The following is a 26897-nucleotide window of genomic DNA, read 5'->3' as shown; positions in this document are numbered from 1 at the left end:
AAATATTTGACACCAAAGAACATGTAGGCCAAACACACCCCAAAGCTCAGAAAACTCCCAAGTAATCCCCACCTAGACAAACCATAGTCAAACCACTGGAAAACACTAAATAAATATGTAGATAAACATCTTTAAAGCAGTAACAAAATATAACACGTGAGATCCCTGATCACCTGACTTCTAACCAAATACCCGGAGGCCAAGAAGGCAATGGATGACACTCAAAATACTGAAAGAAAAAGGACAACCAAGAATTTTATATCCAGCAAAACTATCCCTTGAAAATGAAGGTGAAATTAAGACATTTTCAGGGACACAAAAACTGAGAAATTTTGTTGCAGACTCACCTTACAAGAAATACTGAAGGAAGTTCTTAAGGGTGAAAGAAGTGACCCCAGACAGTAATTCAAATCCACATGAAAAACACAGCACCAGTAGAGGTGATTACATTTCATCTTTCTTCTCTGGACTGACTTAGAAAGCAATTGTGTGAAACAGTGTGATTAGGCCTAACGTATGTAGAAATGTAATGTTTACCACTAACGGCACAAAGGAAGTGGCAGGAGCAAAGCTGTACTGGGGTAAGGAAGCGACACCAGACAGTATCTCAAATCCACAAGGACAAATGAAGAGAACTTGAAATGGAAAAAAAGGTCAACATAACAAACGACATAAACATACACCTGCTTGCGTTTCTTCTCACAGCTTCTTTGAAAAACAACATTACACGCGGAAATAATCATAACAACGTATAACTGAGAGAACTTGTTGTTAGCAGACCTGCCCAACAAGAAATACTAGTAGGAGTCCTCAATCTGAAATGAAAGGACACAAGATAGTAACTCAAATCCACAGGAAAAAATAGAGTTTAGGCGAAGTAACCACATAGGTTAGGATAAGACAGTACCAATGTATTTTTGTCTGCAACCCTTCTTCTACTTGCTCTACTGAAATTGAGTTGGTGCCGTAAAGTAAGAATTACATTTGGTTTTTGTCTCTGGTTGCTGGCACAGGGCTCCTAAGAGCCCTGGGATCTCCTGAGTGAGAGGAGCGTCTTTTGTTAATGAGCCCCTTCTGATCACACCCAATTTATGCTACTGGAGTGACTCAGAGTGGGGCTGGTTACCAGGAAGACCGAGTGATGAGAGGACTGCAACTTTCAGGCCCACTCACAGACCTCCTGGAAGGGAGGCTGCAGCCTAAGCTCTATAAGAACTCTTGAACAGTCAGCTTCAGAAGAATTCCGGGTTGGTGAACATGCTGCGGTGCTGGGAGGGTGGCGCCCAGAGGAGCGGAGGCTCCACGCATCCCTACTCACGTGCCCTGCCCTATGCATCTCTTCCCTTTGGCTCTTCCTGAGTTGTATCACTTATAAGAAGCAAAACCTTAGGAGGGGGTTGCGGAAACCCCTGGTTTGTGGCCAGTCAGAAGTACCAGTGACCCAGGACTTGCGATTGGCATCTGGAGTGGGGAGGGGCAGTCTTGTGGGACTGGGCCCTTAAGCTGTGAGGTCTGCACTAACGCTGGGTAGTTAGTGTCAGAACTGAATGGACTTGTAGGACCCAGCTGGTGTCTGGAGAAGCAGAGAACTGGTTGTTAGTGTTGGAAAGTACCCCAGTCAGTATTAATCCAAACTAGATTGGATAAAAGCTGTTCTGGTGAAAAAGTGAAACTGAGAGAAAAATGTTTATCCTGATGAGCTGATTTGAAAATTTAATTAGAAAAGTGTCAGACTGGGAAACATTAAAACATTAATCATGTCATTAATTATCACTGGTTTTGACTCTTAGCTAGTAACTAACTAATAACTAGTAATAACTGTTCCTGGGCTTGTGAGCACCCAGAGTAGCGAAGTGAAATTAGCAGACTAGCATTTCCTCACAAGAAACAACCCACGGGAAGTTATCATTTGCTGCCAGTTCGCCAGATTGATGGATCGGGGGTATGGGCAGACACCGGAGCCAAGCTTCAGCAGGGCACTGGAAAGGGTCTCGCGTGTCTTGGTGACTAGGATGGACTGGGTACGAGGACCGTTTAGATGGATCAGTAACTGGCTGAACAACTTTAATCTGGAGGATTACTCTAGTAATATGTTAGTATCATGGACTTATGGACTGAATGTATGTCTGCCCCCAAATTCGTATGTTACACCCTAACCCCCAGTGACTATATTCGGAGAGAGGGCCTGTGAGGAAATAATAAAGGTTATGTGAGGGCATGAAGGTGAGGCCCTAATATGGCGGGGCTGGTGCCCTTGTACGAGACACTAGACCTAGCTCTCTGCCCTGTGAGGACACAGTGAGAAGGCAGCCGGGAAGAGCCCCCCCCACCCCACCCTCCCCGGAACCCAATCAGCCAGCCGGCCAGCCAGCCTTAGAACCGGGAGAAAATAAACTGCTTCTGCTTAAACCCCCCAGTGTATGGCGTTTTGTTGTGGCAGCCTGAGCTGACGAACGCAGTCAGGGAGCTATGTCCTTTACAATATTTTCATGGACAGCTAGTTAGATATCAAAGTCATACATATCAAATTTAACATAACTAAAAAAGCTGGGGCCATAAATAATATAGATGCAGAACTGGGTGCCAAAATGAGTCTGACAGTCTGGAAAGGTAAAGCAAACCTAACCAGATGAAATTCAATCAGACAAGTTAAGGCAGCTAACTTTCACTGAGTGCTTTCTATGTGTCTGAAACTGGAATTACCTCAACTATCCCTCACAGCAAGCCTAGGTGTTAAGTGTTGCCATGATTCCTTTTCTTTAAGAGGTACACGGCTGGCCGAGATCACCAGGCAGTCTGGCTCCAGACCAGCCCTCTGCACCCCGGCACTCCCACTACCTCTCCACGCAGAGGTGGGGCGGCAGACAGCAGAAGCAGCCGCACAGGAGAACGAGGCACAGTAAAACCGATGGCAAATCCAAAGAGTCAACAGGAACAGCAGCAATTCCTGCTCCCCAAAGTACCATATGCTCTCAGGGCACACCGGCCACTACCAACGCATCTAACACTGATATAAATCTACAACACCGGCAAACTCAGTCCTGAACCTGAGTACTGCACTGAGCCACGTAAACACCCTCTGGACATAAGCAGGATGTAAATAATAACTTTGCTCACGAATACTCTTTCTTACATGAGCATGTGAAAAACAGCTTCCACCCTATGCTGTTCCCTGAGCCTAACTTGTGAGTCCCCTTTTGTATTGGTTAAGGTAAACTGCGAGGCAAAATCACCACCAGCTTCTTTCCCTCTCACTTCCATGCTTATTTCACAATCACAAGCTACTAACATGATACATTATTCTTTTGTTCAGTTTCACAACCAATGGCAGAGATAGTAATAATAAAATTTCGCTTTGCTTAAGCAACCTGCTCTGCGCACCCTTTCATCAGCTGCGCTGCCGTGAAGTAAGCAGCCATCGCTTGGTCATGTTCACTCTCAACTGCGAACGAATGCCCGTAAGCGATCCATGCCGGCCCGTAGGTCTTCTCCAGCGTCGTAGCTTTGCTAAAACAAGAGATTTCACTCGAGTGTGTAATATTTATGCTTAGATTGTTAGGTTAATTTTATGTAAGTTCATGGTTTCAAGGACATCAGAACTAATGAATGAGTTGTCAACATATTAAACACTAATGTAACATTTATGTTAATTCACTTGAAATAAAATGTTTAATAGTACAAGCAAATTTTTAAGTAATTTTAGGAGAGGTCCACAACTTCTTAGGTACTATAGTGGAGCCCATTAGCTTTCTGTATAGAATTTACAAATATTACTTAATCCAGGAGCTTCATTTCAAAACCTAGTAGATAAACGGTGGTAGCAGCAACCACTTAAGGAAGTGTGCCTTATACGCATCACCTAATCCTCATAACCTTCAAGATAAATTACTATTTATATTTTAACGATAAGTATACTGAGGCTGGGAAGATTAAGTGACGTCCTACAGATGATTAAGAGAGTCCTGCTGGTTCTGTGGACTGGACTATCTACATAGTCTTAAATAGTCTTCAACTAGGTGACCCACAATAATAAAGAGAACACATCACAAAACAAACACAGAAAATACAAAAGGTGAGATTCCCACTTCTCAGCATTTTATTTTCTAAGTTTTCTTTTACCCAAATGTTCCCTGTTTCATGTAGAATTCATCACTGAATAAGCACACTAAGTCAGAGAAGCATAGTTCAAAGGAACCATCATAACATGAAGCGCACCGCTCCCGAAAAGAACACGAGCACCCTTCTTCTAAAATGCTTAGCTGCCCACCAATCAGAGAGCTCGCCCTAATGCTTTCCTAGTGCAGGATCCTCTCCTGTCATCTTAGCAATTTTCCTAACAATGCTGACATACAACGACATCATTCCCATTTTCACAGAAGAAAGGGAAGGTAGGAGAAATGAACTCTCCCAAGGAATTATAGCTAGTAAGTGGCAGAATCTGGATCAGAATTCAAGTGTGTGTCCAAAGTTTATGAACTTCACCACAGATCCATTTTCTATTTCGTTCACATGGAGGAAGTCACAGGTATTACTAGACATATTTCTGTGCTTGTGTAGTTGAATAGCACTGGTTAAGTAGTCTGACTGGGCTGCATGGAGCTCCTCAAGCTAAATCCACAGCAGACCCTTACGTAAACCAGCTCACGGTGCCAAGAGTTCTGTTTTATAGTCACATTTAGTCACATTTAGTGACCCCAACCTCACTAAAGCGTCATGTAATTTCACAACTATTAACAGAAGAAGTCCTAAGAGTAAGAGGTTAATAGTATCTCTATGAATTAAAAAACTTTCGAAATACTTTGTATTATTCCCTATTTTTTCATATTTATTCTCATTTATAAATAAAAGTTTAAATACATCATAAGCTCCTTGAGGACAAGGTCTACACCACTGACTACTTTTATCTCCCCTCATGGCATCTTATAAAGAGCAGGGTAAATAATGGACACAACCGAATGGAATCTGAAGAAAACCTTTATTCTTTCATACTGCTTTTAAAAGGACTACTAATTACTGCATTAAAGCAGATGACCAAGAAATCACTTCCTGTGGGTTCACTACAGAGGGAGGAAGACAGTAAGTTCATACCTGAGATATCTTCTGGCATGTTCATTTTTATGACCGACCATGAGATAATAGCACCCCACTGCAAACCAAGACACCTAAAAAGTTTAAAACGTACCATGACCAAAGACGCTTAACCTTGAACCGGGCATCTGTAACAAGTCAGAGGTCCCAGCATATACTCTAGTTCAAGTCAGAAACGTCACTGAGACAGGCTGTCTACTAAGGGTCCTGGGCGACACGAGGCCAGACTCTCTACAGCTCTTGCTCCAGGCGCTTCCCATCGCACCCCTGCAGCATCTGAATCTCCTCCTGTGGCAAAGCCAGCCTGAGTCCCAGCCTCCCACCTGCACTGTGTCTTCCCCACCCCACCTTGGTTCTACAGATTCCACCTCTTCAGCTGACTTCTCTTGCACTGGTTTCGCCTCTTTATAAATTGTTTTCACACTGGTCTGGGGTGCAGATTCTTGTCTGAGACTTAAACCCTGACCCCTGACTTTTGTCTTTAAGGACATGGTTCCTGATTCCATTTTCAATTTCTAGGTCTTCATTCTGATCCATGGCAGTTTGGAAGACACAATGATTCAATTCAGTGCATAATTCAGTAAGTTATCATACATGTAATGTGAGAAAGCTACCAAGCAGTTATTAGCATTGCTTATGAGTATGACTTTCACTTTCAATATTTAATTTTTCTGTATGTTAGCTATTTCAAAATAATATGCAGATACAATTTCTGTAATCATAAAAAATAAAGATTTTTAAGTTATATACTAAAAAAATATATACTTTCATGAATTGAAAAAGTGAATGCTGCTTCTAATTATCATAAGCACTAGGAGATTCTGCTCCAACACCTTAAAATAAAACATTATTTGCTTGAATTTAAATTTAGCCTCTGTCTAAACACCTGTTAAGTATTTTCTTAAAGTTCAGGTAAGAAAAAAGACACTATAAGGGAAAAAGTTTATATTTACTTACAGGATTACTAGGATATAAATCCACCAATTTATGAGAAAGATAGAAAAGTTCTACATTAGAGAAAAAGAAAAAAAAAGAATAAAATTATTCACAGCAAATGAACTTTAAGATATGAGTTTCCCCCAGTTACAGCTCTTCACAATCATATAAATCTTGTTCTCGCAGCAATGATTTCATACTTTTCTTTCTTCCTGGATACAAAATCCATTTACCTAATGCCATATAGAAACTCCACGGAGCAGACACTACGGCTGTTTCACGTACCCCCACCTCCAATCCCTCAGCCCACTCCAGGCCCTAAGTGGGCGCTGGGCGCTTATCGAGTGACTAGCAGCCTGGATGAGAGGCACACGACAAAGCACTCCACGTGCTTAAGAGGCTATTTCAAGGGGCCTCGCCTGTCTTAAAGCCCAGGTTTCTTACTCCACGGGCCTAGTACAGACCGTCTTGACCACCCACAGCCAATCTGGTTGACCAAAGCCTCCCGTTTATGGAACCAGCAAGATGATGTGCTCCTGGGTAACACAAAGTCCCGGCATGTCACGACGACTCTCCTAGGGCTCAACAGCCCAGGGCGGCTAGAGAGCCTGCACTTCCAGCAAACTCCCCGGAGGCGCGATGCTGCTGGCCCACAGGCCATGCCTGGAACAGCAGGGGCCCAGAGCTGGGGTGCCTGGCTAGTTTTCCTCCTGACCGAGCTGACGAGTCAGTTTAGAAGATTTAAGGGCAAATACAGTCCAAACCCTGTAAATGCTTCCAGAATATGGAAAATGTGAGCAAAAACTCTGCCCCCTTCCCGTTTCTAAACAGTTACTGACTCCTGCCATACCAGCTTTCTTATGGATTTTACAAGAAAAAGGGAAAAGGCACACCTGGCACCCAATGCTCTAAAGCTAACACACCTTGGAGCACGAATTACATTTGAGAAAAGGAAGCAGGAGTTAGGGATATAGAAACAGTGTGCTCTGCTGGGATAACAGAAGAGACTGCTGGTTACTTGGATAAGCATTTCCTCCCCCAGGTGTTAACCTGCAATCTGAATTGTCCAGGATTTGTGAGACAGAATTTCCAGAGCTACAGAATATTTTCTGTCTTAAAAATTATTATTTTAATTTAAAGAAATTCTTACCATTTGCTTTATTCAGCTCCACAAGTGTCCCTATATGTACAGGTAAACAATTTGCATGGAAAGGATCTTTTTCCATTACTCTGAAAGTTAAAGAAACACACTATGTACACACGTACAAACAGTATGTAACAGCGCTCACTGCAATTAGCTATGCTTATCCAAACAGTCATTACCACATTACATACAATACTGTGGGCTAGAATACATTTTTACTTTCTTAACTCCACTATCTTCAGACTTGTTCAGTTAAGGCAATGATTAAGTTTTAAATGAAAGGGAAAATCCTGATTTATTCAGAATCAATAAAAATAAACATCACCACATACATTTACTTTAAGCTAACAGAACTGTACCACATAAAATAAGTGGTCTAATTATTTAGAAGGATCAAAAATAATATGAAATATTAAACGAATCCTAACTATCTGTCAATTAAAATTTTAGTGAATTCAAGGATTTTAAGCAACCCGAAAGATCCATTAAAAACAGTACATGTAAAGGACAAGTGTGAACTATGCACAAGGAAAGACTGGTGCTGGGGGAGGAGGCCTGGCCAGGTAGTGAGCCTGACACCCAGAACCTATAGGATTTTATTAGCCTCTGCTTTAAGAAAGAACGGACTTCATAAAACTATGTGCCAGACGGTATTCTCAAACTTGTAAATTATCTCCTGGGAGGGACAGGATACTCCCTAGTTAATAGAATAAAGCAACGAACGTGCATACACCTGTGTCAGTATATTGCTCTTTTGAGATGACACGCCCCCCCCACTCCCACCGCCCCCCCGTACTCTGCAAATGGAAAAGGCAGCTTAAATGATCATCCATCAGTTTGACATTATTCAGAAAGCAGGTCCCATATATTTCTCATGTAAAATGGACTAAACTCTACGTTCCTGCACAAAAATAAGTGGATGTACTTACACAGAAGTCAGCTTGTAGCACATTTTAAAATCACAGTTATAATAATGTCTTTCAGCTAAAGACACGACCACATCCAGATTCTCCTGCAAACCATCTACAGACTCGGGGATAACAGTTTCACTAGGTTTATTATACTGAAACAGAGAAATGCAAACATGACTCAGTGTGCAGCACCGAATCAAAAGGCAGACTCAACGTGGCCCGAGTGTTTCAAGGTTTAACACAATAACACCTGTGCTCGAAACTTTTCTAACTTCAAGTATCACCAGTACTCCTCTCAGCAAGTCTAATTCTCTTCTCAATTTTATCACAGAATTCCATGGTAGGAAGTATTTTACAAAATAGTAGTTTAGGAAGCACGAGGAAAAAATCCTCATTTTCACACATCATTGATTATCTGATAGTTCAATCTTTTAAAAGTATGAGTTGTTCCCGGGAGGAAGACAGATACTTTGGGAAGCTTTTTCAGGAATCACATCATATATTTTAAATAATCTAAATCTGTCCTTGCAAATGTGCTAAACTGATAAAAATTAATTTCTAAATTCTTAACCTGTGAAAGAACAGAGGACAAATTTAATGAAATAAGATGCTTATACAAAGCAAATACTAACTTTGTGTTTTTACTTACCTTTTTCAATTTGTTCTCAAATAGAAAACGTAGCAATTCCTGTTCTTCAGTACAGAGCTTGCTAAGAGGTAGTGATTCAAGAAGTTCTTTTTCTAAAAAATGTTGAGAAAAAAGGAACATCCTCACAGTATTTATGGGGAAGAAAAATCAGCAATGAAAAATATTCTTCTATAGTTCTTGGTTTAAGTAAATTGAGCTCAAAAGAGAAAATAACAAGATAGAATGAACTGGAGAAAACCAAGCCAGTGGTTCCAGACCCAGGTAATAAGAATCACCTTGAGGGCTCTGCATGAACCTGCCAGGCAATTCTAGTCATCACCAGACTTAAGAACCACCAAGCCACTTACCCACCCTCAGCACTACGGACACTGTGGGGACAATTCTCTGCCGTGCTGGCTGTCCTACGCACTGTAGGATGTGTGCAGGACCTCTGGCCTCTACCCGCTAGATGCCAGCAGCAACCGCCCACGCCCCACCCACCTGCAAGCTGTGACAATGAAACTGCCCAGACACCGCCAAATGTCCTCTAGGGGGCAAAACCACCCTGGCTGAGAACCACGCATTAGGCTGAAGTGTCTGAATGCCACTAATACAAGATCTCCACTCTCTGTTTCTCTCGTTCATCCACCTCACACCACTGGCAACATACTAGGTCAATGGTCCTCAGCCCCTGACGGATCTCAGGATCATCTGGGAGCTGTAAACCATCTGAGGCCAGGGCCCCACCACCAGATTCTGATTCGACTGGTCTGGAGTTAGGACCTGCACCGTGATGTTTTTAAAACTCCTGGGGGTTTGAAGAGCAGCCATGTTGGAAATTACTGAATCAGATCCTGAATTCTTTACAACTTTAAATCACTCATCACTTCACAATCCCTGAAGATTCTGACGGCAAGAAGCACCGCACAATACTGTATTTTGCAACGTGCTTCATGTTTGAAGATGTGAAGGAAGTTTAAACCTGTACATAATAGCCTGCTCTTGATTCTATAGATTTCAGAAAAACAAAAAAATCCAAACAGTATTAATTGTGCTAAACACAAAGACACCTGGGTTTCCAAACCTTCTTGGGCTGTCAACATGTGGTGCGACGTTAAAAGATCAAATGCTTCAAAGCAGTAGACGTCAAGCTTCAAAGCTTCTTTATAGCTGTAAGTAGCGAGGGTTCGGTTATCTAGAGCATCATAGATTTTTCCTCGTAAAAGACAAATAGAACTCTTTATCTGTTGGAAAAATGATGAGTGACATACTAAGTCAGCACTACTGAAATTAATTTTTTATCAAAAATCATATATTGTCTGAAGGCTAAGACTTTGTTTTTTTACATCTAAAAGGATGTGCTCCATCCAATGTCAGACACAATATAAATTAATAGAAACATAAAAGCAAAGTAAAACTTCTCTCATCTATCTTCCTTAGGCTCTCCTCACTTCAACAAACCTTTATAACCAGCTTACACGTTACTGCTACTTTGTTCATTACTTGTTCTGTCTCAAATAGGGTAATGATTTAGAGACAGCATACAGAGCATACGTATATTAAATCAAACACGAAGACCGTTTGATAGGTAGATCTCAATGAACGAATCTTAGTAAATATTAGAAAACCGGCAGCAATGCAGCACAGGGTTAGGAGCGTGGCCTTTGGGAACTGGACAGACCTGAGCTCAAATCCCAGCTGTGACACTTACGAGTGACCCTGGACAATGCTCTAACCTCTCGCGACTCGGTTTCCTCCCCTCATCTAACTCACAGGCTCTGTAAGGATCAGAGGTGGTACCATCGGTAGCCAGCACATGGTAAGCTGCTCACACGGCAGCCACCTCACTACTACCATTAACAGGAGGATGCAGAAATCTGATTTGTGTTCCAGATTCTGAACCTCAAAAAACAAATAAGTGAGCTTAAAGATGGTCCAGAGATGCAGCTAAAATTGGTAATGGGGACTTCCCTGGTGGCACAGTGGTTAAGAATCCGCCTGCCAATGCAGGGGACACGGGTTCGAGCCCTGGTCCGGGAAGATCCCACATGCCACGGAGCAAACTAAGCCCGTGCGCCACAACTACTGAGCCTGCGCTCAAGAGCCCGAGAGCCACAATTACCGAAGCCCTCGCGCCTAGAGCCCATGCTCCGCAACAAGAGAAGCCACCGCAACGAGAGGCCCGTGCACCGCAACCAAGTGTAGCCCCCGCTCGCCACAACTAGAGAAAGCCTGCACGCAGCAACGAAGACCCAACGCAGCCAAAAATAAACAAACAAATAAATAAATAAAAATTGCCGTCTCTCAAACCACTAAAAAAATAAATAAATAAAAATGGTAATGGGATTCATCATAAAATCACAATTCAAAAATAGTAGACGACATTATGAGAGAATCTTAGACCTATGCAGTATCCTATGAGTTATTAAAAAAAGTAAACTCATAAAATAAATAACGCATTACAAATAAATCACGCATTTCTTAGCAGTTAATGGATAAGAGGTCCAAGAATAATGATAATCCTCAACTCCCTCATAAATGTATTTCTTCACAAAAAAATGTGCTTCTTAAAAAGAAAAAAAACCCTAATAATGTATGGTATTCCCACCTTCTTGAGATGAACAGTAGAGTAACCAAGTTCCTTCATAGACATGTTATAAAGAACAACTGGGAAATGGGGGATTGGTGGGTAACAGCTAAAGGGTACAGGGTTTCTCGCTGAAGTAAAAAAAAAAATGTTCTCTAACGGACTGTGGTAAGGGTTGTACAGCTCAGCGAACATATTGAAAACCGAGGTACTATGCACTTCAAATGCATGAATTGCATGCTATGTGAATTACATCTCAAGAAAGCTGTTAAAAAAAAAGTTAACAGTCCAGATTAGCAATCTGACCCTGGGTGGTATTTACCATGTTACACTGTATCAGTATAATCTCTGCCAGCAAGGAATTTGCAATTCTATGCAGGCATGAAGTATACAAACTGAAATACACAAAATAACATAAACAGTAACACCACACCACTCCCTGGAAAGAAACAGTCTAAGGTGATCAAGGTTTCTTGGGGTAAGTACAAAACACTGTTGAAATACAGTAAGAAGGGAAAATATTATTCCACCTGTGGGGAGGAGTTTAAGGTATCAAATGTAAGAAGAAAGAGCTTAAGTCTGCCTGTTTCAGATTCAAGCATCTGAGGACACAATTACAACTTCTAACTGATGGCTCAGAAATGTCTCAGCATCTTCGTGGGTTGGGAAAATTAAGTAAGTTGGCAATCAAACTATTTTAACGTGATTGTACTCAAGTAAAAGAAGGCGATTTACATTTGCCCTACCATGTGGGCAATTCTTACTGATGTTACGGAAGCATGGCTATTACAGCGTTACTTACTGAGGACTGTGACATTTCCCAGTCACTGGAGGGGTCTTTCAAGCTACTTTCATCCTTCAAGCATTTCCCAAACAGTCTTTTGCTGATCGGCTCCTCCAGATCAAGAATGTCAAGAGCCTGCTGGTGTTCTTTTGCAGCAAACTGCAGAAAACAGAAATAGCGTTTGTCAACCATGACTTCTGACGCTAGATACACACACAATCACAGTAGATTTTAAAAGGGTAATAAATATTACACCCACTCATTACTTAAATTTAAAATGTCTAAAGTAGAATTTTCTTCAGGCATATGAGCTTTTAGTAAATGGAGAGTCAGTATTTTGAATTCTCACACTCATGGGAGGGATGTGTAACATTCATATCATTAAACCTTTATCGAATAAAACAAACTGAGAGCATACTTACATGGCATCTAGCTGCAAGGTAGCGACATGCTTCATACAACTAGGAAAGAAATTAATCTATTAAAAAAGTGATCAAGATAATATGCATCTTCAATCAAAAAGAAAACTATAACCACGAAGTGAAGAAAGCCATTTTCATAATTCCTCTTTTACTCTCGCAGAGAAAAAAAAAGTCTTTTTAACCCATATTCATCATGAACCTACTGTTTACCAGTCACCAAGGATTCAAAAAGGAATAGGGACCTGCCCTCAAGGAGGTTGTGGCAGGGGAGACATAAACACAGCACATAGTTTCTTTCATAAACTATGAAAGAATCGCATAAAAAATACTAACCAGTTGCATAAGAAAACATCTCCAGGGGAGAGGGTAACTTAGGAGTTGGTCAGCATTCCAGCACTGAGTCTGAATAACTGTCACACATCTAAGGAACTGCAAGCAGTCAGCATGACTGGATACACATTCCATGCACTGATGGTGGTGCTGGGTCAGACACAGACTGGAGAGAAATCAAGAAGCACCTGGGGTGCCTATGAATGCATCTGACTTTATCCTGTAGGCAACAGGAAATCACTGAGTTACACTGTGAGTGATGTGATCAGATCTGTTTTAGGAAGACCACCCTCTGACAGTTTAAAAGATGAACTGGAGACAAGGGAGGTGGGGTGTGGGAAAGATGTTACTGGAGAAAAGAGAAAGGAGAGAGGCTAAAGCAACAAAACAGACAAATGACAGGCCTGACACGTATGAATGGTAATGAGATAGAAAGGACTATCCGTGCTTTCAGAGCTATTTAGGGAACAGAAGTTTCAAAACTTAGTGACTAGATGGGGGTGGGGGGAGGGAAAAACAAAGTGACCGAGATTAGGAATAAGAAATTTTCTCTTGGACTTCCCTGGTGGTCCAGTGGTTAAGACTCTGCGCTTCTAATGCAGGGGGCGCGGGTTCAATCCCTGGTCAGGGAACTAAGATCCCTTATGCCGCGCGGCGCGGCCAAAGAAAAAATAAACGTACACAAGAAATCTTCTCTTTACATTTAATATGAAAAATTGAATCCTTAAAAATATTTTGACATAAAAAGAACATATACCTAAAAGACTAATCTAATAACATTTTTAAAAAGCTTTAAGGTTCATACAATCACTTACTTTGTCCAGTTTTCGTGACCGAAGCGCGTGAGCTGCTCTATGATACTGGGCTGTCAGGTAAAGACACTGAGCCAACCAGTAAATGTCCTGGGGTTCCTCTGGAGGGAAAATTACATAAATGGTCAGAGGTGCAAAGTAAACTAGAAAGTTTTTTAAGGATAGAGAAATCAGAAAAAAAATCAGAATCTATCACTTACCATGAGAGAGTGAGGCTACTTTATCTGCCCAAAATAGAGCACTCTGATACTGCTGCTGTATCCAAAAACAAACAAAAAAGTGGTAATTGCCCTGTTACTTCAATAGCTTTACACAGATAGGTATTATTAGAATGCTATATAATAAATCAGCACCTCAGTACAATAATTTTTTATGTGTAGTAAAGGGTCTATCAGTCATATCTCTATCTTATATCTCAGGTAGGTGAGTTTTAGTTCAATGGTGCAATAAAAATATTATTGGAAGACCTTTGATATATACAGTTGAAGAAGGTAGTTTTTTTTAACTTATACATTGCAAAATTGTATCAGCAGGTATCTAAAGAAGTAGATAACTTAAGTGATCATTTTGCAACATCTAGCCATTAGTAAGGTTCGCAGTCTTTGCCTCAGTCCTCCTGGATGCAAACCAGCAACTCTGTTGCCAGTCAATTGGGGAGGAGGAATGCTTCTGGGACGGTTACAAATCTGCTCAATGTTAGTGCCTGGAGCGTGGAACCAGGCCTGTCTCCTTCCTCACTGTATCCCCAGAACCAGAGAAAAAAGGCGCAGGAAGCATTTATTCAATTCAGCTGACTCACGGCAAAGCAAAAATACAGCCCTTCAGCGTGCTGCCAAACATTCAGCTGCTACATTTCACATCGAACAGTTCACCGTGAACACGCTTTTCTCTCCCCTTCTCGGTTTCCATTATTGGGAGAGCACACATTTTACAAAAACTAAGTGACATCGCAGATTAAACTGATGCTGCTGATTCTGGAAACATTTCTTTCCCTTAAACACTGTCTGCTGTTCATTCAAGAGGACTACAGGGAATGAGAGTGTAGTTAACAGGAACTTTTCAAAAATTTTCTATTAGCTAGCTAAATTCAAAGGCCACCCCGCAACTTTCATCCTAAAATAATCCTTCAACTTCCACCTAGCACGGAGTATGTACTGAGCACCTCTGTGTCCGGGGTGGGCCGGCTGCGGAGCGGGGCTTGAACACGTGTAAGGCTCGCCGCGCGCATTAGTGGCTTCACGCTCAGCGTTCCTCAGCCTCCCGGCTGCACAGGGCGGGGGGCTCGACCCCTCCCTTCGGGGGCTCTACCACGAACCAAAGCCCAGGCCCTTAGGACCGCGCGCCGCCAAGACCCCGACAGCAGCCGCCCCTGCTGCCTCCCGAGCCCCGGCCCGCGCTCCCCGGATCGGGCCGCCCACCTGGTCCAGGTACTGCCGGACGCGCTTCCGCAGCCGCTCCAGGTTCATGGCTGCGTGGCCGGGGTCCGGCGCGCACCCTCCCTCCTGCTGCCCGCCGGGCAGACCCGGCCCCCGCGCCGCCACCGCCCCAAGCCCCAAGCCCGGGACCGACCCCACCCGGCCGCGCGCGCCGCCCGGAAACTACCGCTCCCGGCCCGGCCCCGCCCCGGAAGTCCTCCGCAACTGCGTCCCTCCTGGAGACGGAAACGGGCTGCGCGCCGTTAGTGCCGAGGCTCTCTCTTGGCCCTCGGGTGGCCGGGGTTCTCGTGCGGCCTTGGACGCCTTTCCTCTGCAACTCAAGCCGCCGCGGACGCGCAGCCAATGACGTGTCCGTGCGCGATTCGCTGATTAGCTCGTTCGGAGGCGGGAGCTTGGCAGCTACGCCCCGCGGGTTCCGTGGTTCCAAGTGTGACTCGCATTTCCCGTGTAAAAACGGCGGTAACCACCTCGGAGGCTGGTTGTGCGGACCGGTGGGTGCACACGCCGTCCCGGCACGTGATGTAGAAGTTCTGCCTGTGGTCGCCATGGCCAAGTGTCCCTTTCAGATTGTCTTTTGGCAAAACCCAAAGGCTCATTCCTCAACCTGAGGTAGAGGAACCTGTGATCAAAAACGAGTAAGAACTGGAAAAGCGGGTCTATTAAAACATTGGATCCATACAGTGGAACATTATTCAGCAGCAACAGTGAATGAGCTGTTGACACATGTATGAACCTTATGCTGAGTGAGAGAGACCAACCGCAAAGGACCTCATGTTGTATGATTCCGTTGACAGATTCTCTCATTGACCAAAGTCTGCCCAGGCTCCCCCCGAACTTTTTACAGCTAGGCCTGGCTTTTGGACTTCCATGTTCCTTTCTGCCGTGTACAATTTTTGCAAGAATTCTGATGTCAGTTTAGCCAGAATCCCCCACCCTGTACCTTCCTTATCCACTACAATCTCCCAGGTGATATCTGATCACCCTGGCCCACCTTCAGGGAGAATCCTCCGAACCCTGATGCTTCCTCTTAGCCACTTCCTACTGGTGGGCCCCCACCCGGCCCCTTGGCTATACATTCCCACTTGCCTATGCTGCGTTCTGAGCTGACCGCAATCTCTCCCTCAGTGCGGATTTCCACCTCAATGGTCCCTATAATTGTGTTGGTAGTTCTCCACCTTTGAATAAAATCTTACAGTGCTTTAACAAAGATCATTTGAATATTTTTTTCTTTAACACCATTTAAATGAAATATCCAAAATAGGCAAGTCAGTATAGACAGATAGTTGAGTAGTAGTTGTCAGGGGCTGGAGTGAGGGATGGGGTTGGGCGGATGACAAGTGACCGCTAAAAGGTCCGGGACTTCTTTCAGGGTTATGACAATGCTCTAAAATGGATTGTAATGGTTGCTGCGTGGCTCCATGAATAAACTAAAAGCCACGAACTCTACACTTTAAACTTTATGGTATGTGAAATATATCTCAATAAAGCTGTTAAAAACCCCTTTTTTGACAAGTTGAATGCAGAAAGAAACATCATTTGCCAAATATGTTTCACTCAACTTAATCTGCACAGCATGGTGCCAGCAGTTAGCTGTGCAAAGATGAGAAAGTTAGGCACCTGAGAGCAATCTCTGCTCATGTAAAATGTTCAGTCTAGTAGAAGGAAACGTGTGTAACTATGTAGATGCAAAGATGCAAGACTCATGAAGGAGTGGAGCGACTAGCAGGGAACAGTCAGTACTACCCAAGTGAGAAATCAAGTGACATGTAAGCAATTGAAATGGAGATGACATAATCTGAACTTTTCCTTCCCCATAATGAAGTTCAACTTTTAAAATAAAGGCAATGCATTCTCATTACCTAAAAACAATTTAATGTAGACAGGCAAACAGCAAATGAAGTCAAAAGACAAGCTAGGGAGAAATTTGAAATCTACCATAAGATGCTAATTTCCTTTAGATGTAATAAGCCAATATAAAGAGACTGATGGCTCAAGAGAAAAAAGGGGGTAAATGACATGAAACTACAGTTCATAGGAAAAGAAATGCAAGAGAATAATAAACATATGAAAGAAAGCTCAACTTCACTCATAATAAGAAAAATTAAAATAGTGAGGTATCACTTTATATACAGCAGCAAAGATCAAAAAGTTTGGCAACACTTTGTGGCAAGAGTAGGGGAAACAGGCCTCCTCATATATTGTTTTTGTGAGTGATGTTGATATACTCTCTGTGGTGAACAAGTTGGCATGTCTTCCATGCCTAAACATGTATATACTCTGCCCTAACGCTTCCAATTCTGGGAAACCTCTCATAGAGATGCATACTGCATGTGTGCAGAGTGACCTGCCCCATACGGATAGTCATTACAACATTGTCTGCAAAAGCAAAAAATTAGGGACAATTTCACAACCCATCAGGTAGGAAACTGATAAAAGAAGCCACAGCATACTCACGTAGTGGAATACCATGCAGCTGTTTAAAAGAACAGGCAATTCTACATGTGGATATGGAAAAACCTCCAAGATATATTAAGGGGGAAAAAACAAGGGATAGGGAAGTGTTTATCATATGTGACCGTTTGGGTAAAATAGAAAACTAAAGAATGGGTAGAAAGATCATTAAACAATCCCTGGGAGGACCAATTAGGCCATTGGCAGCAGTGCCATGCCTCTGGGAGAAGTGCTGGAAGTTAAACGATGGTGGACGTGGGAGAGACTTTTCCCTGGGTATGCCTTTGAGCTTTTTGCCTTTCAGACCATGTACTGTATTGCCTTTTAAAAGTAGATACAACCTTTATCGATATAAAATCCTAGGAAAGAAAGAAAATGCAGAGAAGCCAAAAGAACATAAAGCTTCCCACAAAGATTCCGTGTACTCAAAAACTCTTCTCTCACTACTTTTGTGAGTTGCCTGCCGTGTCCTTTTTCTATGCATACACATACACTGGATAATATTTTGAAACAGTCCCTTTAAATTTCTTCTCCTGTGTCTTTCCCTTTCCTTCTCTTCCTTTCCCACCCCTTCCATGCCAGCAGGTCATAATCAGCTCCATGCTCATTAACTTGGGGTAGGCATATGGCAGGTTATAGTTCAAGCCATATTCTCAATTGCTTCTTTCATTTAATGATATTATATATAATTATGTGTGCATTACCTCCTCAGATTTTGTCTTTTTCTGTCACTTAAGTTTCGCATGGATGCGCTCTATAAAAGACTCCCGTGATGACGGTGTGTACAGACTGTAGACGTTCCCCCGACCCGTCCCCCCTCTTCTCAAAAACTATCACTGTCAATTGTTGTGCGTTTTCTTCTCTCCTTTCTGTGCTTTGAATGCACATATGCACATTTACAAATATATCTTTTTCTTTTCTACAAAAATGAGGGACACAGTATGTGATTATTCTGAGAATTGCCTTGTTCACTGGTATACCTTGGAGAAGTTCCCAGTCAGAACCTGCTTTGTTCTTCCTGATGACTGAAAAACGTTTCACGTTCTATTCATCAGACTAGGCGGAGTGATGACGCTTTACAAACTAACACTCCAGGTCATACCTCAGTGGCTGTGGTGGTTGATTTCATGTATGAACTTGACTAGAGCACAGAATGCCGAGATCTCTGGTTAAACATTATTCTGGGTGTGTTTGTGAAGGTGTTTTAGATGAAATTAACGTTTGAATCAGTAGACTGAGTAAAGATTGCCCTCCCCCATGTGGAGCAGCCTCATCCAACCCATTAAGGAGCTGAATAGAACAAAAAGGTACAGCCAGGGGCTTCCCTGGCCGTCCAGTGGTTAAGACTCCACGCTTGCACTGCAGGGGGCACAGGTTCAATCCCCGGTTGGGGAACTGAGATCCCACAGGCCGCATGGTAAAATGATGATAAAATGATAAAAGCAAACAAACAAATAAAAAAGACACATGTTGCTTATCAGAGACACAACTTGGTTCAAAATCCATTTGATACAATCACCAGTTAACAAAATAATGGAGAAAAACGTGATTTAAGAAAAGAAAAGAAGGTGCAGCCAGACAGAGGTTGTTCTCTCTGCCTAACTGCTGGGTATTGACCTTCTCCCGCCTTTGGACTCGGACTGGAACCCACAGCGTCAGCTCCCCAGGTCTCCGGCTCGCTGCCTCAGACCCTGGCACAGCTCAGCCTCCGCAACTGCGTGAGCCAGTTCCTTACAGTAGGTTGGCGTGCGTGTAGTTGCAGAGAGACATGTATCTTAAGATAGCAACCGTTTCCTCCAGGAAACCTTTGAGCGCCCCCAAGTCCCAAGTTGGGCTTACGTGTCCCTCCTATACTTTTTAGTAACACCATTGTGATTGCCAGTTCATGGTTTCACATTGCCCTGTAGTCTATATGTCCCTTGGGAGCAAATGCTGGTGGAGAAGGTAAGGAGAGGAAATAAATAGTCAGCCACTCCTGGTAGGGCTCTAATATTGTTTCCAAGGGCTCCAAGCGCTACCTGAAGTGGGTCGTGACTGATGTCAAAGTGTGGGCAGGGCTGTGCTCCTTCCAGAGGCTCTAGGGGAGAATCCGACCCCTTGACTTCTCCAGCACCTGAGACACCTGCAGACACCCTTGGCTCCTGGGCTTTAAAGCCAGCAGCGCAGCATCTTCAAGCCTCCATCTGATTCGGACCCTCTTGCTTCTCTCTCACTTATAAAGATCCTTGTGATAATAATGCTTCCACCCCAATTACCCAGGAAAACTGCCGTATTTAAAACCCTTAACTTAGTCACCTCCAAAAAGTCCTTTTTGCCACTTTGGGTACCATATTCACAAGTTCAGGAGTTAGGCATGGACATCTTGGGAGCTGTTACTCTGCTCACCACGTCGGCCACCCAGAGGCATGCCTTTATTACACCAGGGTAAGAAAATATAAATGAATCAGACAAAAGCCATCCTTTCTGCTGGAGGCCAACTCCAAGTGCATGGACCGCCGTTGCCAGGACCATATTTTCTTTCCAGCACCGTAGGCAAGTGCTTTACCCACTGTTACTGGAGGGTAGTCGTGGGGTGGGGAGGGCAGCCAGAGGCAGACGTGAAGGTCCTGTGAAAACCTCAGAGCCACACCGTGGGAGGCAGCAAGTGTGCTGTCTGGTGGGAAAGAGTCTCTGAAGTGAGACTGCCTCAGTTCAGACCCGGAGCAGAGGTTCCTCGACCTCTTGGTGTGTCATTTTCCTCATCTATCAAATAGCGCTTACTTCGTATGATTGAGGTGTGTGAGGCCTTAATGAGATCATTCATGTAAAGTGCTTAGAATAACGCTGAACATCTTCCTGTGATCATGTTAACGTGAATATCAGGATATATTGCATTGCATTAGACGACATTATATTATGTTATGCGTGGCATTTGTTACTAGTGGCAATAGATGTAGCAGAAGTCTTGCTAAGAAGCCTGGGCGGCACAAACGGCAGCGTGAAAATCTATCTCAGCCGTTTCTGGGTCCATCTCAAGGCCGGACAGTTTGCTCCACTCCGCTTGACGTCTCTGCACCAAGACAGCTCTTGTTTATCTCCTGCCCCACTCAGCTCCATGGAATGGCTAAAAAGCAGTGACCAGGCTGCCAAACAAAGTTTCTGGAATCTCAGGTAGGCCCGGAGTTTCTCTGTCGTGCTAAGGCTGGCCAGGCGACTTGTCATACCCAATTTCATGTTTAGCGTCTTCATTGAACTTTTTTCTTTATTAACTTATATGTCTGTGTTAAAGTCATAATTTGAGATGAATAATTAGTAAAATCACAAATATAATCTAAAATTTTCTTTCCATCAAACTCATTTTTAAAAAGACAAAATAAAACAGTGAATTCAGTTTGGATTACAGCCCTCAGGAACTGAATCATACTGACATTTTCCAGATGTGTTTGAGGGCCATACATCTTTTATTTCATTCCATGAGGCCAGGCTCTTCAAACGTCTTCAGGTATTAAAAGCTTTGCTGCAGGGCTTCCCTAGTGGCGCCGTGGTTGAGAGTCCGCCTGCTGATGCAGGGGATACGGGTTCGTGCCCCAGTCCAGGAAGATTCCACATGCCGCGGAGCGGCTGGGCCCGTGAGCCATGACCGCTGAGCCTGTGCGCCCGGAGCCTGCGCCGGGAGAGGCCACAACAATGAGAGGCCCGCGTACCGCAAAAAAAAAAAAAAAAGTTTTATTGCAAAAGGATTTAATAAAGTAAACACACCCTTGAAAGCACAGCTTATCACGTTTTTCCAGTTCGTTCTTTGCTGTGCTTGATGGCAGCTACGGAAACTTCTCCACCGCAAGCAAATCAAGGTGCTCTCTTGACACTTGACTATGTGAAGAATCTAAACCTTGGAGAAGTTTAATTTCAAAGGCCCAAGAACCTTTAAGCAGTAGCCAATACCCAAACGAGACTTCTCCACTTTCACAGTAGCCTCCCATGTAGCACATCACTCACCTCACCACCTCGGGGGCTGTGGCAGAGTCACCTCCTTGCAGGACAGGGGTCTGAGTCCCAGGGATTTACTGAAGGGGCTTGTGCCCTTTCTGGCCACTGCTCTGAAGGGGCAAGCAGGACCCTTGGCTACCGGAGGATTTTTGCTAATGAGCCCACAGCATCTAGTTAAGACCATTTCTTTATCAAATGCTGTTGCTGGAAATATTTATAAACCATATTAGCCCACGTTAGTGAGTTAGTGAGTGTGGTAGGGGAACCATAGTGATGCAAGGTTCAGCTCCAGGTGTGTCATTCTAAGATCAGTGATGACGATGTGGCTGCAGGTGGCAACGGGTACAGGAGGGAAAAAAGGGCAAGAATAAAGCAGGAGCCTGCTGTGGAATATTTGTGTCCTCCCAAAATGCACATGCTGAAACCTGACAAAGACTTAGGAGTTACTAACACCTGCCCCTCACCTCCCTCGGGACTGTGGCCTGCTGTTTGCCCAGCAGCTCCAGGCCAGTGTCGGCCTGGTCAAAGGGCAAACTCCTCGGCCATCCAGAACCATCCCCCGCCACAACTCCATCCTCCCCCTTCCGTGGCCACGGTGGCAGTGGGAAGGTGGCAGGGTCTCCCTCCCCTTGGACGGTCAGTTGCTTGGTACCCAGGCGGCCAGCCCTGCGTCCTCAGGGGTCCTGGGTGCCGAGGCCCCACCGGCTACCGCAGGCCAGGCTGGCTTCCCTGGCCTCCGCCTCAGACGGAACGGCACTTTTTCCTTCGGGAATAACAACCTGAGCTGGATCTGCCTTCCCTGCGCTTCACGTTTCTGCGGACTTTGCAACCGCTGCGGTTGCCTTCAGGGCTTTAACCAAGGATGTGACATGAAACAGCAGCCCGTGTCCACAGGGCTCACTGGACTCACCGCGCATGGGGCTGCTCCCGGCATTTCCGGCAGGCAGCAGCGAGTTAAAAAGATGCGCCACCAGGTGGGCACCTGTGCGTGTGGTGGGAAAGACGCCCCCTCCGCTTGCCCCCGCACACCTACAGCTGTGACCTGAATGCACCAGTTAGAGGTCACAGCTCAGGTGTCTGAGGGGTGGTAAAGACCAAGGGCCAGCGAGGGACGCGGGACAGCGGGCAGGGTGCTTCCCTTACATCCCTCAAATCGCCTGTTCTTCAGCAGGGGTCACTTCCACTGTCTTCGAAGCGGGACAATGAAGAATGACACACGGAAAGAGAACAGGACCCCGATATCAGCTGTCGAATCGTGAATTACGTTGGACAGTCGTACAACTTCATCCAGGAGTTTCTAAACCCCTTCCCCACCGCCCTTCTCGCGCGTTAACTTGTCTGAAGTCAGCCGAATACTGGGGAACAGCTGCACGTTGATATTTTATGAAGTACTAAGTTCTGTGAAATTGCATATGTATAAGTCTCTGTTTTGCTGTTTCTTTTAATGAGTCCTTCCTTAAACAGTCCATGAAATACAGTCAGGAAAACAGGACACAGATTTTCAGTCTGACCAGAATATTAAACATCTCAAGGGGTTTCTCATGAATTTAAATTACTCAGAAAAGAATAGAGAACAATCTTGTTCACTGGAGTGAGGAGTGATGTGATCAGGCCACTGCGGGAGAGTAATTGCCTGACTCCTATTGGCTAAAGTGGAAAGGACACAGATAATTCCTAAGACAGTGATTTGCAAATATTCTGTTGTCATTTTACAATGACAACTCTACAAATTTGGGATTAACCTCTATCCAAACATCAGAAAAACATTTTTTTTTTATATTGAGCTGTATGAGCTGTTTGTATATTTTGGAGATTAATCTCCTGTCAGTTGCTTCGTTTGCAAATATTTTCTCCCATTCTGAGCATTGTCTTTTCATCTTGTTTATGGTTTCCTTTGCTGTGCAAAGCTTTTACATTTAATTAGAAGTACAATTTTTTAAAAATAACAGCAGTACATCACTGAAAAAAGGTGTGAAAGCGTTTAAGCTAGAGATACACACACATCCTTGTACATACCTACGTGCACGTGGTCTTATTAGCAGCCGAACCTTCCTCCACACCTGGTCCTCAGATATCTAGATTTTGTTGGGCAAATACTTTTTAGCTACTCAGCGTGGGATAGAAGTTCCACAAGAGTCCTATTTAGGGAATAAAAGGATGGTTGCTGAACTTCTGATAAGGGCAGTAGGTCCAGCTTGATGAAGAGGTCCTGGTTTTGTTGAATGTGAGGTGCAAACTGAGGGCTGGAGTGGAGTTGCCAGGGAAGAAGGGACATCTAAGCTACACAGGGAAAGAAGGAAGCAGAGAAAGGAGGAGAGGCAGTGGAACTCAGAGTACAGAGTCAGGGGAACAGAGACATTTAACAAGAACTTCGAAGGAGGCTGACTGTGTGGGGCTCCATCTACACCAGCATTTCTCTCATTCCATGAAGCTGTTGGTGACTCTACGCTTATGTCAAGTGTGTGTGTGCAGGAAGTCTCGTCCAGTGCTGCCAGAGGCCTGCAAGGAAAGAGTAGGATGCCCTGGGGGCCACTGGGGCTGGGTGGGGCCCACGCTATTGGAAAAAGGGAAACGTAGATGCTTTAGGCAGCAGGGAAGGGGTTCAATAAACATCAAAAGCCATGGTGTTCCAGAGGAGAAGGAGAAGAAGCAATGATCTTTCACATCAGTGACGGAGGTCAGGCGTTATCCCCCCGTGCACCTTCGGAGAAAATGCGCCTTGTGCCAGCAGAGGACACTACCATGTGAAAAAGGAAAACGCCGGGAGGAAGAGACACAACAGTGTGCACACCACTGTCTGAATTCTCTTCTGACAGCACGTGGCAAGCTGTGATTCACGTGGAAGTGTTATTTTGAGTGGGTTTTCATAAGGATCTGAAGGGGATCAGAACATGCCACACCAAAATACACCACTTTGGCTTACTGATTATTTGGAGAAACAGCAGATGCAGGAGGGCTCTCTGCCCTCCCCCTTTCTGCCTAAAAGCAGGGCATAAATTTACCTCGAGAAGGATGCCCTCCTGCACCAAGCAGAGGACACCGCTCTCAGCGCCAGAGACCGGAGTCTGCAGAAACGGGTCTACAAGCAAACCTGCGAAACAGCCCTTATCTTCCACTAACCCGTGCATCCCCCAGTCATGGCTCCACAGGGCACTCTGCAGCCCAAGCCCCTCTTCCTTGTCACACCCCCACAACTTAGCATTCTTGGTTTAAAAAGGTAAGTAAGGTCTTGAGTCTATTGGTTTCTTCATGTTTTCATTTTCCTTTTGAAGACTCCCATGTTCACTTAAAATATTAAACAAGCTTTATGGTTCCCTCCGTATTGTATCTGTCAGTTCAGTTCTTCGGCCGCCCACAGATCCTCGGAGGGTAAAAGGAAGCTTTTTCCTCCCTACAGATCCTATTCCCGCTGCTTCTAAACGCAGTTCTGTTAAAATTCCTGGGGACTCTAATGTTTTCCCAAATTGGACTTCATGACTTGGAGACCCTTATTATAAATCAACAGCCACGCAACCGTGCTGAAGAGCTGCTCACCCGAGCGCAGATCGCGCGTGGTGATGGGGCACATCCATCCTTCTCTACCAGGCCACAGTATTCCGGGTGCCTTAGTACATTTTGGTTGAGAACAATTGATTATTTTGCTACAATTCACACGTTGATGAAGATATTGGAAAAAACATGAGAAAAAGAGTGCTAATTAGGGGGATTGGAACTGTGGGCTCCTGGACGGTTCTCATCAAACAGTAGGAAGGGAGAGAACTGGGGGCTCTGCGGTCCCACCCCGTGCGGCAGCCCTCCGAGCTGGGCTGCGGCCCCGGGGCCACCAGCAGAGGGCGCGCCTCTACTGGCTTCTCCAAGGCCCGCGGTCCCAGGGTGCCGAGCGGTCGGTTTCGTGGACGCCTTGGGCCGGGTCTTGCGAGGGGCCTCGGGAGGCCGGCGGGAGGGCCGGGTCAAAGGCCCTGAGGACCAGCGAGGCCCTGTCTGTTTCAGCCACTGATTCCAGGGTCAGTTTGCTATGTGGTTTCCCCAACCTATTCCTGGATTATGTGGAAGTGAACCTGTTTTCTAAGTAACTAACCAAGAAGTGTTGTTCAGCTTCTACGGCGTGTTTTTAGGACTTCGTAGTTGATGTTGGGAAGAGGAGACAGACGCTGCACGGCGACCGTCCCAGCTGACGGGCACCAGGGCTGTGGCGGCTTCCTGAGCTGCCTGACTGGACGGGCACCACGGCCTGAGAACACACTGCAGTTTGTTTCTTTCAAGTCATCTTCAAAGTCAGCTGCTCTTCTTTCCCAGCGGTTCAAGCCCATGTCACAGTTTCCACTTTTCATCATTTCAATGTGCACCCTAGGTTCCACCCACCCGGCCAGTGGACGCGAATTTCTCACAGGAGTTTGCTTTCTCTGCTGGGCATGTCTGACCCCCAGGCCACACCACTGTTTCTGGAAGTTAGAAGTTACAGACCTTCAGCACCAGACACTCTATCCAGCGCCCACGTCTGCATTTCCAGAACATTCCCTCACATTCAGGACTCTGCTCGGCAACCGGAGGAGGGGCCTGCGTGCCCTCCGAGCCGGAGGAAAGGAGGCCGCCCTTGCAGAGACCTCCTTCTCCGTCTGGGATCCAGGGATCCAGGAGCCCTGAGGGCGGCCTTAGGTGGCCTTTCTGGGGCCTTTAGCTGATCTAGCAGCAAGCAAGAGGACGAAGCAAGCGAGTCGTGTAAAACTCGACAAAATCGGCCCAAGCTGCCATTGAGAGTGAGAGCATGGCTGTGGCGATGTGGAGCTTTCCGGGGAGCTGGGGCCCTGGGGCCGAGATGGAGGGGTGCTCACACCCAGCCCCCCAAGTGCAGAGTCGGGCCCTGCAGGCCCCGGGGGCAGTGCCTCCTTGTCTTACCCGGGGTCAGTCTGGGCCCCAGAGCCCTGTGCAGCCCCCTCCCTCCCCAGTCCCCTGCCCTCTCTCCTCTTCCTCCCCTCCCCTGTCGCCGTCCCCGGTCATTACGGTCAATACGTTTATGGGGATTTAAAAGCATTCCAAAATTCTACATATTTAAACTAATTTGATGCACAGGGTAATATGGGACAAACACCTGAAAACACACCCGGTTCTTTATTTCTCAAGTTATCTTCAAAATAAGAGCTCCTGGATGGCCAGTTTTCACCCTGAGGGGCCTGTATGGGCTAACACCACTTGCCTGGCAGAGACTCCGTGGGCAGAGGCCAGAGAGGAGAAGCCAAAGCCAGAGGAGGCTCCCAGCAAAGGAGAGCCGCTCCTTGACCCCATGGAGCAATTCAGCAGCTTTATGAGCTGTTGACTCTCTGGGAAGCGGCAGGTGGAAAAAGAACTACGTTCTCATGACCAAATAGCAACGTTTCCAGTTACAGAATCTTTTGTGCTTCTTT

At 45.0% G+C, this 26897-nt stretch overlaps 1 protein-coding gene and 1 non-coding gene across 5 annotated transcripts in view; one reads left to right on the top strand and one right to left on the bottom strand.

Moving 5' to 3' along the window:
• CDC16 (cell division cycle 16) overlaps nucleotides 1-15232 on the bottom strand; it is a 28057-nt gene extending 12825 nt beyond the window's left edge. Inside the window, exons 1-12 of one of the 4 annotated variants that reach the window (XM_073795471.1) lie at nucleotides 15061-15232; nucleotides 13843-13897; nucleotides 13646-13743; nucleotides 12501-12539; nucleotides 12097-12237; nucleotides 9792-9951; nucleotides 8729-8820; nucleotides 8098-8231; nucleotides 7175-7254; nucleotides 6046-6095; nucleotides 5089-5162; nucleotides 3382-3507 (exon numbers count right to left, since the gene is read on the bottom strand). In XM_073795471.1, coding sequence (XP_073651572.1) covers nucleotides 3382-3507; nucleotides 5089-5162; nucleotides 6046-6095; nucleotides 7175-7254; nucleotides 8098-8231; nucleotides 8729-8820; nucleotides 9792-9951; nucleotides 12097-12237; nucleotides 12501-12539; nucleotides 13646-13743; nucleotides 13843-13897; nucleotides 15061-15108 — 1097 coding nt within the window. In that variant the 5' untranslated portion in view covers nucleotides 15109-15232. Of the gene's footprint in view, nucleotides 1-3381; nucleotides 3508-5088; nucleotides 5163-6045; nucleotides 6096-7174; nucleotides 7255-8097; nucleotides 8232-8728; nucleotides 8821-9791; nucleotides 9952-12096; nucleotides 12238-12500; nucleotides 12540-12833; nucleotides 13009-13645; nucleotides 13744-13842; nucleotides 13898-15060 lie in introns of those variants that run through there. The other 3 variants (XM_019921047.3, XM_004312713.4, XM_073795470.1) reach the window with 3 other exon arrangements.
• On the top strand, nucleotides 13390-13462 carry TRNAR-UCU (transfer RNA arginine (anticodon UCU)). The gene has a single exon. It is a non-coding gene; the product is annotated as a tRNA-Arg (tRNA).
• Nucleotides 15233-26897: the final 11665 nt, after the last annotated feature.

Source organism: Tursiops truncatus, chromosome 18 (genome assembly GCF_011762595.2).
Source record: "Tursiops truncatus isolate mTurTru1 chromosome 18, mTurTru1.mat.Y, whole genome shotgun sequence".
Classification (NCBI taxonomy): Eukaryota; Metazoa; Chordata; class Mammalia; order Artiodactyla; family Delphinidae; genus Tursiops; species Tursiops truncatus.
This window is presented reverse-complemented; position numbering and strand designations above follow the sequence as displayed.